At 42.3% G+C, this 14994-nt stretch overlaps 1 protein-coding gene across 3 annotated transcripts in view; it reads right to left on the bottom strand.

Annotated features, from left to right (window-relative positions):
- Positions 1–307: 307 nt before the first annotated feature.
- PARD3B (par-3 family cell polarity regulator beta) overlaps positions 308–14994 on the bottom strand; it is a 1039317-nt gene continuing 1024630 nt past the window's right edge. For all 3 annotated transcript variants that reach the window (XM_060152240.1, XM_060152239.1, XM_060152238.1), the window contains one exon: positions 308–4971. In XM_060152240.1, coding sequence (XP_060008223.1) covers positions 4614–4971 — 358 coding nt within the window. In that variant the 3' untranslated portion in view covers positions 308–4613. The remainder of the gene's footprint in view (positions 4972–14994) is intronic.

The following is a 14994-nucleotide window of genomic DNA, read 5'->3' on the forward strand; positions in this document are numbered from 1 at the left end:
GCCCAAGTTGGGAGCACATGGCAGCTCAGTCTTTCCCTCTCTGCCCCATCCTGTCTTCTTCCCCTGCCTTCTATATGAACTGAACCCAAGTGCACTCCCGAATAAACATCCCGCTTGTTCATTCCCATCTCGGCATCTGCTTTTGGGGGAGCCCAGCATGTGACGGATGCTCTTTCCCTGTGTCCTCTGCCCTGTGAGGTTGCTATTCAAGGGTGAGCAGGGCCACACCTCCCTACCTATTCATTCATCAAACCCTAAAACAAACCGGTGGTGGGTAAAAACCAAGACTTGACTTTTACTGACTGAATAAAGCTTTATTTTGATGCAAAATAAACAAGAAAAATTTATATATAACAATATCCAAAATCTTTCTGTGGTAAAAATGGGATCATCCTAAAAAGTCTGTAAAGAATTCATTCTCCACCCCCTACGCCAAAATATGATTTCACATAATTTATCTTCAGAACTTACGAACAGACTTGGTATCATATAAGCACAGGAAAACCCTAGAAAAAGTGACTGTATAAACAGCAGGTTTTGTTTTTATGTTCCAGTAGTAAATAGCACTGCAGTCAGTGCTAACACTGTCTGAAAGAGCTGAGTCAGGAGACAGTCTTGGGGGTTAGTTCGCGCTCCACTCTGGGTTGATGGCGAAGCCCACCTTTAAAAGCCAGGCTGTGTGGGATTCTATTATGATTTAAGGACATGAGGGAGAGTTTCCCTTAGAAGTTGTAGCTTCATATGAGATTCTAGGCTTATTTTAGATATCTAACTTTCATTTTCCTTTTTATCAGAAAGGTGACTTTGTAGCGATATCTTATGGAGACTCCTTTTTCTGGTCTCATTGTGGCATCATTTCCACTTAAGTCGGCGTGAACCGGGAGTGCAGAGAAATACTGTCGCGGGCTGTTTCTGACTCCAACTCCCTCCTGCCTAATTGCGCTAAATCTGGACTTTCTGTCGCTCCTGGACTCGAAGCAGTAGGGTGTCTACCCAATTTAGCACCAATTTGAAGGCCATTCATTGTGGATTTCAGAGTTTAATGCCAATGAAAATTTTAGAGACACATATTGCTGTCCACACCAAACTCTCCAGATCTCTATATCCCTCTGAAATGCTAAGGTGTTCCTCCAAAGAAAATGAACGCTGTGGATACAGGTTAGGGAATGAACACTCTTTAAAGTCTTGATCACTGTGTATACCAGCCCTATGCATGGCAACTCCAAAAGTTGTCAGGTGGATTTCCTTCAGGAGATAGATTTCACTCGAGAAGTTCCTAAATCTTTGGAAGTAATAATGAATCATGTTTTAATTTTGTTACCGGTGGCAAACACAAAGCTACAGTGAAGTCTCAAATCTCCTCTCTCGGTTGGTGTGCACAGAGTTTCCTCCTCAGGGTGACGGTGGGTCTGTGGCTCTGCACGTGCTCTTGATTATAAGATCTCTGCTCTGTGCTGTACTGTGAGGTTAACGCATGTAGATCTAAAAATCTAAGAATAAGGAGCTTCACAGTAATTTTTTCCCCCAGTTTTGTTGTCAATCATGATTTAAGAAAATACTCCTGACTTTGAGCTTGCCTTTCATCCAGTGGTGTGATACCACAGGGAAGCAATATTATACCAAGAGTGATACTGCCACAGACCAATGACACAATGGGTTAGTGAGATGTTGTGTTTCACTCCCTTGTAGAGGACTGAATTTGCCTGCATCTAAAATTTTTCGGTGGTCTGCTCCCTTTTCTCTCTCTATGCCTGCAAAAAGGGACACAAACAGAGCTCCTTAAAATAACTAGTTACTTGAGGCCAGTACATCATTTCAAGGCCTGGATGACCCAGTGGTCAGGCGAGGAGCCGGGTGGGTGTACGTTGATGGGTTTGTAGCTCGCCAAGCTCGCCGTGCCACCTTTTCCTGGGGGGGGGGGTCTATTAGCATTCCGAGCTACAAGGAGACACCTGATTGAGTTTTTCCAAGGCCATAAATAACCCAGGAACTATTTCCTGCTACTGGGCACCTACTGATTATAGCCTGGTCTCCTAAATACTGGGAAAGAGTTCCATAACCTCTGGGTGGTGACAGTTGGAGGGCTGGTTCACAGGCATTTATAAAGCTTACATTCAAGCTGTTCTTACTTGTCAGTTGGCTTGATGAAGACTGTCGCACACGTAATGCTAGCTCCTTTTGGGTAGGGTCTAATGGTGCGTGTGTTCTACCTCAAGCAAGAAAAGAAAACTGCTATAATCCTTTTTTCATCTGTTTTCATAGTACCTTCACATCCTTAGCTGCCCCTCAGGATTAGCAACTGTTGTATCACCTGTGTGTACAACACAAAACCATGCTTGCAGCAGCTTCCCCCGAGCCTGAGTGCAGGAGATATGCTCGCAAGGTGGCAACGTGGTGAAAATATAGGCATTCTTCCTACAAGGGTCACTCCTCCAGCACACACAGAGCGTCTCACCTTATACCACTGCCCCTTGTGGGACCTTGGCCTTAATCCAGGAGGAAGCTTCTGGCTTAGCTATGTCCACTAGTCTACAGAAATTTGGTTAAATTATGGAACATCCTAAAGAGCTGATTTTTAATGCTTCAAAATACATCACACTTCCCTCATCTTATCATTGTCTTCTTGAAGGTTTATGTAGCTTGAGGGGAAGGCAGCTTGCAGCATGTTGGCTGGGAAACCCTACAGCTCACCTGCACTACAGCTCTAGGTGAGCAGGGCCCAGTCCTCAACCTCTGCACAAATTGCGAACGATCTAAAGGTGCCTGGCATAAGAGAGATGATAGAGGGCCACAAACAACTTGACAGTCTATTTTCAAGAGGGCCATAAGTAAATGGTAGTTTAGAAAATGATACCTCTTAAAGTTCAGTAAATAACACTAGTTAAGTCTAAACCCACCAGTTGCATCATTCTTGGTAACAGAACTCTATTTTAAATTAAAATAAGACTAAACTGGGCTGGATAGATAATCTATATATTCAATAATACTATAATTTATTAAATCCTAGCAGTCAGAGGTATCCTAATCTTGGCCAAAATATGTCTAAATTGAACTCGAGACTTTTGATGGGAGGGAATGAAGAAGGAATAAAAAGGTTTAAAGTACTGCAGGAGTCACTGAACAATTCGAGTTGCTGCTCCCATGCTTTGCTGTTTCTCGGTTTTCTCTTATGTTCTCATTTGGGTTAGGTTGTAGGTTTTAGAGGTTCTGTGTTGAAATAAGTAGACTATAGCTGCAAAGCTCTAAAAAAATTGCCATGGATTCTGGAGGGTGGGCTTTCAGCTTTTCGAAGCCATAAGACCTTCTTTTCCCAACTGGAGACCTTGGCCTTGGTCTTGCCCTGACTTCTGTTAATGAAATAATATAGCAGATATAGAATGATTTTGTTTTATGCTTCTTCTCCCTTCCCTTCTGTTTTCTGGCTTTTTTCCTTTTTATTCCCTTCCTCATCAAACTTTCCATTTTTATTTTCCATTCTCCATACTGGTAATCACACACTTTCACACACACACACACACACACACACACACACACACACACACACATACACACACACAGAGTCAGTCACCACTGTCTACCACCTGCCGGTTATCATTCCCAAAGAGCACAGTCAGCCCCTCCCTGACGCCGGGTGCATATGGCGCTGTTTGGCACTGGGTCTGGAATTGGCATCTCAGAGCACCGCTTCCTGTGCATACTAACCAGTGGGCCCTCTTTTTCCCGAGTACATCTTAACTCTCAAGTGGGAGCCTTAAAATAGAGGCCCCACTTACAATAATTATAGGCAGGAGATTTGGGGATGCCTCGGAAGCCAGATATCTCCATGCTGTCGTGCCTGGGACGTGGGAGGAAGGAAGGTGAGGACCACAGGAATGTCAGCCTCTTAACCTGATTGCCTTGATGCTAGGCATATATTTCTTCTGGAAGCTCTGCTAGCTTTGTACATTCTCCCAGGACACCAGGACTGCATTCACATCTTACTTTTACACTAAAAGCAAGGAAACGTGACATGCTTATACCAAGTGAGTGGAACTGAGAACCTGAGAAATTCTACAAATAAAGAAATGCAGCCTTCCTCTAGGTATAAAACATTTCAAGGAGATCACTCGTCATGTTTGCCGCTGTTGTTTTTTCAATGTAAAAACCACTCACTTAGGACACCCACATTGGCAACCACTCTTCACAGACGTAACAGCTCTAATCAGGTGGCTGAAGCTAGTCTCTGAACGGATGACGATCCCGGGCAGAGTCTGCCCTCCGTGATGCCAGTGCTGTGGGGGCATGTCTGTGCTCCAGGGAGGCACCATGTTGTAGATCTCCATTGTTATCTGCCTGTTCAATTGTCACTCTCAGTGAACTGAACAATTCTAAAATTATTTCAGGCAGTATTTTTTTTATGGCCCCATCCTTCGTCTTCCTTCTGATTTCCCTCCCCAAACTCCTGTCCCCTTCTTTCTCTCTGACTAGCAGTCAAGTGTTGCAGCCTCAGCGAGAAAAACCTAATCTGTACCATGGAGAATTCTTAACAGGAAGGCGGCCTTAAGTTGTAGGAAGAACAAAGGTGATGTTGGATGTCTTCCGTTCTGGGCTGGGCTGAGCTTGGTGGCGTTCAGCTACACGGCTGCGGTCATGGGGTTCTTCTGCCGGGGATCCTGCATTCGATAGGGGTACTGATCTGGGCTGCCCCCTCGGGGCACTGGTCTGCCCATTTCTGGGTAGGCTGGTACTCTGTGGTGCTGAGGAGGGGAAGGTGGGACATCTTGTCGGAAGGGTCCTTTGTGCTGGGGGGCTGGCGGGGGCGGATAGTACTGGGGATACCGGAGATCTGTGATCCTCAGATCTGGGGGGCGGGGGTAGCTCCCTTTGGGCGGATGCACAGGATGAGCCCCTGGGTAATATGGAAGCTCCCTTTCCTTGTAGAGCCCTCGAGGTGCTGCTGTCAGGTAGTCTACAGGATCCGCTGGTCCTCCCCTGGAAAGAGAACAGACACATATCAATGACTACAAAGCCAGCTGCCCAGATGATGACCACATTCCTTAGCCTCCCATGTAGTTTGGCCACAGACTGGATCTGGCCAGTGGGATGTGAATAGACGTGATGTGCGCCCTTAAAAGGAAACAAGGGACACTCTTCTTCTCTTCTCTCCTTTCTGTTGGCCCCTGGAGTGGCCATATTAGACACAAGGAGAAAGCCACATGCTGGGGAGCCTGGCTCCTTGACCCCATGGAGCCAGCGTGTCAGTCAGGACTGATTGGTGCCTGAGGGAGAAACAGAATTCTGTCTTGTGTATATGTTGGCCTTATTATAGTAACCAAGCTAGTTCCCTAAACAAGGCTTAGTTTGGCTCTATTAAAGCTGGGATCATTTGCCCCCTCTCCTTTCCACCTCCCTGAAGCCTGACGTAAACATGGTGGTAGAAATGCACACATTAGGGCTTCCCTGGTGGCGCAGTGGTTGAGAGTCCGCCTGCCGATGCAGGGGACGCGGTGTTCGTGCCCCGGTCCGGGAAGGTCCCACATGCCGCGGAGCGGCTGGGCCCGTGAGCCATGGCCGCTGAGCCTGCGCGTCCGGAGCCTGTGCTCCGCAACGGGAGAGGCCGCAACAGTGAGAGGCCCGCGTACCGCAAAAAAAAAAAAAAAAGAAATGCACACATTATTTGGAGTCATAAATTTCCCAGGGATTGCATTCACTTCTCTCCTAGGTCTGTGGGGTGCTCTTTACATGAGTCACAGTCTTGGTCTAACTCTGGTTGGCTTCTGTTACGTCCCCGTGTGGATTAGTGTGCCCTCCTCTTTCTACAGTTCCTAGAGAGAGTCCCAACCTAGAGCCTGGACTTACCCACCCAAAACTTTGATATAAAGCACTTCTACTGCAAAGTCAATAAGTACCACCCAGCCGGTAGCAGATTAGGAAAAGACAAACCAGCTGTAAGTTGTGCTGTGTAATGAGTAGGCACACAGAAGGTAAAGGGCAAGAATAAACACTAACGGAAAGCGACCCTGTCTGGACCTCTCTGCTAAGACAACAAGCATCTTCGGATCCATTTGTCGTAACAGAAGCAATAGGTCTCTAAACAAGGTACAGATGAGTGCATCTTACCTAGCCTGGGGTTAAACAGATGAGTTCTGTTTGCAGCTCTTAAACTCCCATAAACCTTCTGTGCACATATTCACTACTACCATGCCCAGATCCTTCCCACTTTCTACCATTCCTCTTTTTATTATTCCTTTTTAGAGGAAAACAGCAACAATAATAATTAATGAAAAGCTCTCCAATGTCAGAGTACAACCTGGTAGAACACTTGAAAGAAATGGCAGGGCTGGAAGAATACGGGCAACCGTCAATGAGGGTCACAATCACCCTGTAATCTGCAGAGTTTGATGTGAAAACAGCTCTGTAAGTAAGTTCCCCAAATCAGGATTATTTGACAAGCTCCAAGCTTGGGTCCATGTGGAAAGCAGCATGTGAACACATTCATAGGGATGAACAATAGAATTCTCTCTCTACTTTTTTATGTCTTAATTTGGCTGTGTATAATAACGAAAGATAGATCCTTGAGCCTGGGTTAATTTAGTTAGTGTTTTCAGATAAAAAAATTAAATTGTTTGCGTACAAGTTATTATGGCGTCAACTGCTATTACTCAGTGCAGTTTGCTTTGCTCTATTTTAAATTGCCCATGACAAATAGAGCACAAATGTGTAATCTGTCACTCCAGCCCTGGGAAATAAAGGGCGGGGATTTCATCTTCCCTTTCCTTTAGAATGTTATTTTTTCTTTAGAAAACTTCCAGCATTCATTATACCTTTTATCGTATAATATTTTAAGCTTCCTCCCTCTCCCACCGTGCTCATTTCTATTTCCTTTTGGTTCACGTTAAAGATTTTCAAAACACTTAAAAAAAATCCTTAACCTGTGTTTTCTCTGAAAATCTACTGATGATATTTCTCTGCATGAAGTGAAACATGTGGTTTTTCTGCACTCATTTTAAGCCCTTGGGATAAATCACTGACATTTGCAACACACAAACATTATCTGCCTTAAAATGAACATACAACCAACACTCCCTCTGGACCCTCTTAGCATGAATGTTTCCTGTTTAAAATGGAAAGAGAGAAAGGAGGAATTCCAGGCCTTGGACTTTTAGGGTCCTGTTCTCTCCCTGGAGATTTCTCTCTTTTAAAACAGAATATTACAAAAGACAGGCAGGCCTTGGTTTTTTTCGTGGAGAGACTAGCCAGATGAAGCAGTGACAGGGCAGAAGCCACCCTGATGGCCACAGCCACCGTGCAGGCTGCGTGCGCATGGGGATGGTCAAGGCTCTTCTCCCACGCCTCCCCGTACTAGTCGGCCACCTCACACGGCCAGGGGAAGAGGGGGCAGAACTCAAGATAGTTCTGTGGACCCACATTGCTTCCCCTGAGGGGAAGTTTTACGTCTGGGAATTTGCTTACATGTGGCAGAAACCAAGTGAGGCACCTGTTCTTTGTCAAGAAATGAAATCATGGAAACTGTCTTTTTCTGTAGAACTCATCAAAACAGTTATCATTTCTAATTTTTCAGAGAGAAGGAAAACAATGAGCTGGCCTATGAAAACACTCTTTAAGGTTCAAAGAAAGAGTGCTAGAAGCATTTTTCTTTCTTTGGTGCGGGGGAGGGAGTTGCTATTGTTTATAATAACTTTTTGCTCAAAATTGAGCACTGACTTTTAATAGAACTTCTAAGTGCTTGTGAATATTGTGTGCACACGCACACACACATATTTAAAAGAACAATTTTTAGGGAAGTTGAGACAAGATGGCAGAGTAGAAGGACGTGAGATCACCTCATCTTATGAAAACACCAAAATCACAACTAACTGCCTAACAGCCATCAACAAAAAAATGCTGGACCCTCCCCAAAACCATATCCTATATCCAAAGGCAAAGACGACATGACAAGATGGTAGGAGGGGCGTAATTGCGATAAAATCAAATCCCATACCCGCCAGGTGGGTGACCCACAAACTGGAAAATAATTATATTGCAGAAGTTCTCCCACAGGAGTGAAAGTTCTGAGCCCCACATCAGGCTCCCCAGCCTGTGGGTCTGGCAATGGGAGGAGGAGCCCCCAAGGATCTGGCTTTAAAGGCCAGCGGGGTTTGATCACAGGAATTCCATAGGACTAGGGGAACAGAAACCCCACTCCTGGAGGGCAGACACAAGCTCTCGTGTGCACCAGGTCACAGGGAAAAAAAGCAGTGACATCATAAGAGCCTGGGCCAGACCTATCTGCTGGTATTGGAGGGTCTCCTGCAGAGGCAGGGTCAGCTGTGGCTCACTCTGGGGACAAACACACTGCAGCTGTAGTCGTGGGGAGTACTCATTGGCATGAGCTGGCCTGGAGGCCACCATTTTCCCATCAAGACCTGGCCCCACCTAACAGCCTGTAGGCTCTAGTGCAGAGACGCCTCAGGCCAAACAACCAAAAGGGTGGGAACACAGCCCCACATATCAACAGACAGGCTGCTTAAAGTCTTCCTGAGCACACAGCTGCCAGCTAAACACACCTCTTGACAAGGCCCTGCCAACCAGAGGGACAAGACCCAGCTCCACCCACCAGTGGGGCAGGCACCAGTTCCTCACACCAGGAAGCCTGCACCAGCCCCTGGACCAACCTCATCCACCAGGGGGCAGACAGCAGAAGCAAGGAGAACTACAACCCTGCAGCCTGTGGAACAGAAATTGCAGTTGCAGAAAGTTAGACAAAATGAGATGGCAGAGGAATATGTCCCAGATGAAGGTACAAGATAAAACCCCAGTAGAACAACTACGTGAAGTGGAGATAGGCAACCTACCCAAAAAACAATTCAGAGTAATGACAGTAAACATGATCCAAGACCTAGGAAAAAGAACGGAGGCACAGATCAAGAAGATACAAGAAATGTTTAACAAAGACCTAGAAGAACTAAAGAACAGAGATGAACAATACAATAACTGAAAAGAAAAACACACTAGAAGGAATCAATAGCAGAATAACTGAGGCAGAACAGATAAGTTACCTGGAAGACAGAATGGTGGAAATCAGTGCTGCTGGACAGAATAAAGAAAAAAGAATGAAAAGAAATGAGGCCAGTCTAAGAGACCTCTGGGACAACATTAAATGCACTAACATTTGCATTCTAGGGGTCCCGGAAGGAGAAGAGAGAAAGGACATGAGAAAATATTTGAAGAGATAATAGCTGAAAACTTCCCTAACATGGGAAAGGAAACAGTCACCCAAGTCCAGGAAGCAAGAGAGTCCCAGGCAGCATAAACCCAAGGAAGAACATGCTGTGACACATAGTAATAAAATTGACAAAAATTAAAAAAAATATATTAAAAGCAACAAGGGAAAAGCAACAAATAACATATAAGGGAATTCCCATAAGGCTATCAGCTGACTTTTTAGCAGAAACTGCAGGCCAGAAGGGAGTGGCATGATACATTTAAGGTGATGGAAGGGAAGAACCTACAACCAAGAATGCTCTGCCCAGCAAAGCTCTCATTCAGATTCGATGGAGAAATCAAAAACTTTACAGATAAGCAAAAGCTAAAAGAATGCAGCACCACCAGACCAGCTTCGCAACAAATGCTAAAGGAACTTCTCTAGGCAGAAAAGAAAAGGCCACAACTAGAAATAAGAAAATTATGAATGGAAAAGCTCACCAGGAAAAGCAAACACACAGTAAAGGTACAGGATATTGAAAATGCAGGGACTTCCCTGGTGGCACAGTGGTTAAGAATCTGCCTGCCAATGCAGGGGACACGGGTTTGATCCCTCGTCCCAGAAGATCCCACATGCCGCGGAGCAACTAAGCCCATGTGCCACAACTACTGAGCCTGTGCTCTAGAGCCTGCGAACCACAACTACTGAGCACACATGCCACAACTACTGAAGCTCGTGCACCTAGAGCCTGTGCTCCACAACAGGAGAAGCCACCACAATGAGTAACCTGCGCACCTCAACAAAGAGTAGCCCCTACTCGCAGCAACTAGAGAAAAGCCCAGGCACAGGAATGAAGACTCAACACAGCCAAAAAATAAAAAAAAAAAATTAAAAAAAATCATTTGATAGTAAAAGACCAGCAACTTAAAAAACAATCTTGTTTATATACAGACTGCTATATCAAAACCTCGTGGTAACTGCAAACCAAAAATCTACAATAGAAACACACACACAAAAGAAATAGGAATCAAAACACAACACTAAAGTTAGTCATCAGGTCACAAGAGAAGAGAACAAAAGAGGAAGAGAAGAAAAAAGACCTACAAAACCAAATACTAAACAATTAACAAAATGGCAATAAGAACATACATATCAATAATTACCTTAAATGTAAATGGATTAAATGCTCTAACCAAAAGACACAGACTGGCTGAATGGATACAGAAACAAGACCCATATATATGCTGTTTACAAGAGACCCACTTCAGGTCTAGGGACATATACAGACTGAAAGTGAGGGGATGGAAAAAGGTATTCCATGCAAATGGAAATCAAAAGAAAGCTGGAGGCAATACTCATATCAGTCAAAATAGACTTTAAAATAAAAACTGTTACAAGAGACAAAAAGGACACCATGTAACGATCAAGGGATCCATCTAGAAGAAGATATAACAAATATAAATATGTATGTACCCAATATAGGAGCACCTCAATATATAAGGCAAATGCCAACAGCCATAAAAGGAGAAATTGACGGTAACACAATAATAGTGAGGGACTTTAACACCCTACTTTCATCAATGGACAGATCATCCAGACAGAAAATCAATAAGGAAACACAGGCCTTAAATGACACATTGGACCAGATAGGCTTAATTGATATTTATAGAGCATTCCATCTGAAAGCAGCAGAATACACATTCTTTTCAAGTGCACATGGAACATCTGCCAGGGTAGATCACATGCTGGGCCACAGAGCAAGCCTTGGTAAACTTCAGAAAGTTGAAATCATATCACGCATCTTTTCCGACCACAACCCTATGAGATTAGAAATCAACTACAAGAAAAAAAAAACTGTAAAAAACACAAACATGTGGAGGTTAAACAATATGCTACTAACCTACCAATGGATCACTGAAGACATTAAAGAGGAAATAAAAAAATATCTAGAGACAAATGAAAACACAACTCTCCAAAACCTATGGGATGCAGCAAAATCAGTTCTAAGAGGGAAGTTTATAGCAATACAATCTTACCTCAGGAGACAAGAAAAATCCCAAGTGAAGAATATAACCTTACACCTAAAACAATTAGAGAAAGAAGAACATACAAAACACAAAGTTAGCAGAAAAAAAAATATCATAGAGACCAGAGCAGAAATAAATGAAACAGAGACAAAGAAAGCAGTAGCAAAGAGCAGTGAAACTAAAAGCTGGTTCTTTGAAAAGATAAACAAAATTGATAAAACTTTAGCCAGACGCATCAAGAAAAAAAGAGAGAGGGCTCAAATTGATAAACTTAGATATAAAAAAAGTTACAACGGACACCACTGAAATAAAAAGAATCATAAGAGACTACTACAAGCAACTATATGGCAATAAACTGGACAACCTAGAAGACATGGACAAATTCTTAGAAAGGTACAAGCTTCCAAGACTGAACCAGGAAAAAACAGAAAATATGAACAGACCAACCACAAGTAATGAAATTGAAACTGTGATTAAAAAAACTCCCAATGAATAAAAGTCCAGGACCATATGGCTTCACAGGTGAATTCTATCAAACATTTAGAGAAGAGTTAACACATATCCTTCTGAAACTATTACAAAAAATTACAGAGGAATGAATACTCTCAAACTCATTCTATGAGTCTACCATCACCCTGATATCAAAACCAGACAAAGCTACCACACACACACACACACACACACACACACACACACACACACACACACACACACACACACACACACACACACACACAGATTTACAGGCCAGTATCACTGATGAATATAGATGCAAAAATCCTCAACAAAGTACTAGCAAACCGAATCCAGCAATACATTAAAATGATTATGCACCATGATCAAGTGGGATTTATCCCAGGGATGCAAGGATCTTTCAGTATCCACAAATCAATCAGTGTGCTACACCATATTAACAAATTGAAGAATAAAATCCATATGATGATCTCAGTAGATACAGAAAAATCTTTTGACAAAATTCAACACCCATTTATGATGAAAACTCTCCAGAAAGTGGCACACACCTCAACATAATAAAGGCCATATATGACAAACCTATAGCTAACATCATCCTCAATGGTGAAATCTGAAAGCATTCCATCTAAGATCAGGAACAAGACAAGGATATCCACTTTTGCCACTTTTATTCAACATAGTTTTGGAAGTCCTAGCCATAGCAATCAGAGAAGAAAAAGAAATAAAAGGAATCCAAATTGGAAAAGAAGTAAAACTGTCACTGTTTGCAGGTGACAAGATACTATACATAGAAAATCCTAAAGTTGGTACCAGAAAACTACTAGAGTTCATAAACAAATTCAGTAAAGTTGCAGGATACAAAATTAATACACAGAAATCTGTTGCATTCCTATACATTAACAACAAAAGATCAGAAAGAGAAATTAAAGAAAAAAATCCCACTTACCATCACATCAAAAAGAATAAAATACCTAGGAATAAACCTACCTAAGGAGGCAAAAGACCTGTACTCTGAAAACTATAAGATGCTGATGAAAGAGATCAAACATGACATGATCAGATGAAAAGCTATACCATGTTCTTGGATTAGAAAAATCAATATTATCAGAATGACTATACTACCCAAAGCAATCTATAGATTCAGTACAATCCCTATCAAATTACCAATGGCATTTTTCACAGAAGTAGAACAAAAAGTTTTACAATTTGTATGGAAACACCAAAGACCCCAAATAGCCAAAGCAATCGTGAGAAAGAAAAATGGAGCTGGAGGAAGCAGGCTCCCTGACTTCAGACTATATTACAAAGCAACAGTAATCAAAACAGTATGGTACTGGCACAAAAAACAGAAATATAGATCAACGGAACAGGATAGAAAACCCAGAGATAAACCCACACACCTATGGTCAACTAATCTATGACAGAGGAGGCAAGGATATACAATGGAGAAAAGACAGTCTCTTCAATAAGTGGCGCTGGGAAAACTGGACAGCTCCATGTAAAAGAATGAAATTAGAACACTGTCTAACACCATACACAAAAATAAGCTCAAAATGGATTAGAGACCTAAATGAAAGACCAGACACTGTAAAACTCTTAGAGGAAAACATAGGAAGAACACTCTTTGACATAAATCACAGCAAGATCTTCTTTGATCCACCTACTAGAGAGTGGAAATAAAAACAAAAATAAACAAATGGGACCTAATGAATCTTAATAGCTTTTGCAAACAAAGGAAACTACAAACAAGACAAAAAGACAACCCTCAGAATGGGAGAAAATATTTGCAAATGAATCAACAGACAAAGGATTAAGCTCCAAAATATATGAACAGCTCATGCAGCTCAATATTAAAAAAACAAACAACCCAATCAAAAAATGGGCAGAACACCTAAATAGACATTTCCCCAAGGAAGACATACAGGTGGCCAAGAGGCACATGTAAAGGTGCTCAACATCGCTAATTATTAGAGAAATGCAAATCAAAACTACAATGAGATAGCCCTTCACACCAGTCAGAATGGCCATCATCAAAAAGTCTAGAGACAATAAATGCTGGAGAGGGTGTGGTGAAAAGGGAACCCTCCTACACTGTTGGTGGGAATGTAAATTGGTACAGCCACTATGCAGAACAGTACAGAGGTTCCTTAAAATCTAAAAGGTACCATATGATCCAGCAATTCCACTCGTAGGCATATATCTGGAAAAAACCATGGTGCAAAAGGATACATGTACCCCAGTGTTCATTGCAGCACTGTTTACAATAGCCAAGACATAGAAGCAACCTAAATGTCCATTGACAGAGGAACAGATAAAGAAGATGTGGTACATATATGTAACAGAATATTACTCAGCCATTAAGAAGAATGAAATAATGCCACTTGCAGCAACACGGATGGACCTAGAGATTGTCTGTCAGACTGAGTGAAGTCAGAGAAAGACAGATATCCTATGATATCACTTATATGCAGAATCTAAAAAAAAAATACAAATGAACTTATTTACAAAACAGAAACAGACTCACAGACTTAGAAAACAAACGGTTACCAAAGGGGGAAGATCGGGGGAGGGATAAATTGGGAGTTTGGGATTGACATATACACACTATTGTATTTAAAATAGATAACCAACAAGGACCTACTGTATAACACAATGAACTCTGCTCAATATTCTGTAATAAGCTAAATGGGAAAAGAATTTGAAAAAGAATATATACATGCATATGTATAACTGAATCATCACTTTGCTGTACACCTGAAACTGACACAACATTGTTAATCAACTATACTCCAATATAAAATTTAAAAAAGGTTAAAACAAAGAAAAGAACAAGTTTTAAGCAAGGAAAACAAAAAAGCCCAGCTCATTAACTATGGAATTTGATAGGATAAAGGAAGTGGAATAGGGAGCTGATATTTTATCTTTGTTAATCTTGAGTTTCTGGGACTTCCCTGGTGGTCCAGTGGTTAGAGAATCCACCTTCCAATGAAGGGGACGAAGGTTCGATCCCTGGTCAGGGAACTAATATCCCACATGCCACAGGGCAACTAAGCCTGCACACTGCAACTACTGAGCCTGTGCTCTCAGGAGCCCATGTGCCACAACTAGAGAGAAGCCCACAGGATGCAATGAAGAGCCTATGTGCCGCAACTAAGATCCTGCATGCTGCAACTAAGACCCAATGCATCCAAATAAGTAAATATTAAAAAAAATCTTGAGTTTCCCTTTTCATAGTGTCTTTATTGGGTGAAATTTAGTATTTGTAGGAAAGCACAAAACCCAACCCATTCTGGGGCCTAAGAAATGCTT

This window comes from Lagenorhynchus albirostris, chromosome 6, assembly GCF_949774975.1.
Source record: "Lagenorhynchus albirostris chromosome 6, mLagAlb1.1, whole genome shotgun sequence".
NCBI classification, from domain to species: Eukaryota; Metazoa; Chordata; class Mammalia; order Artiodactyla; family Delphinidae; genus Lagenorhynchus; species Lagenorhynchus albirostris.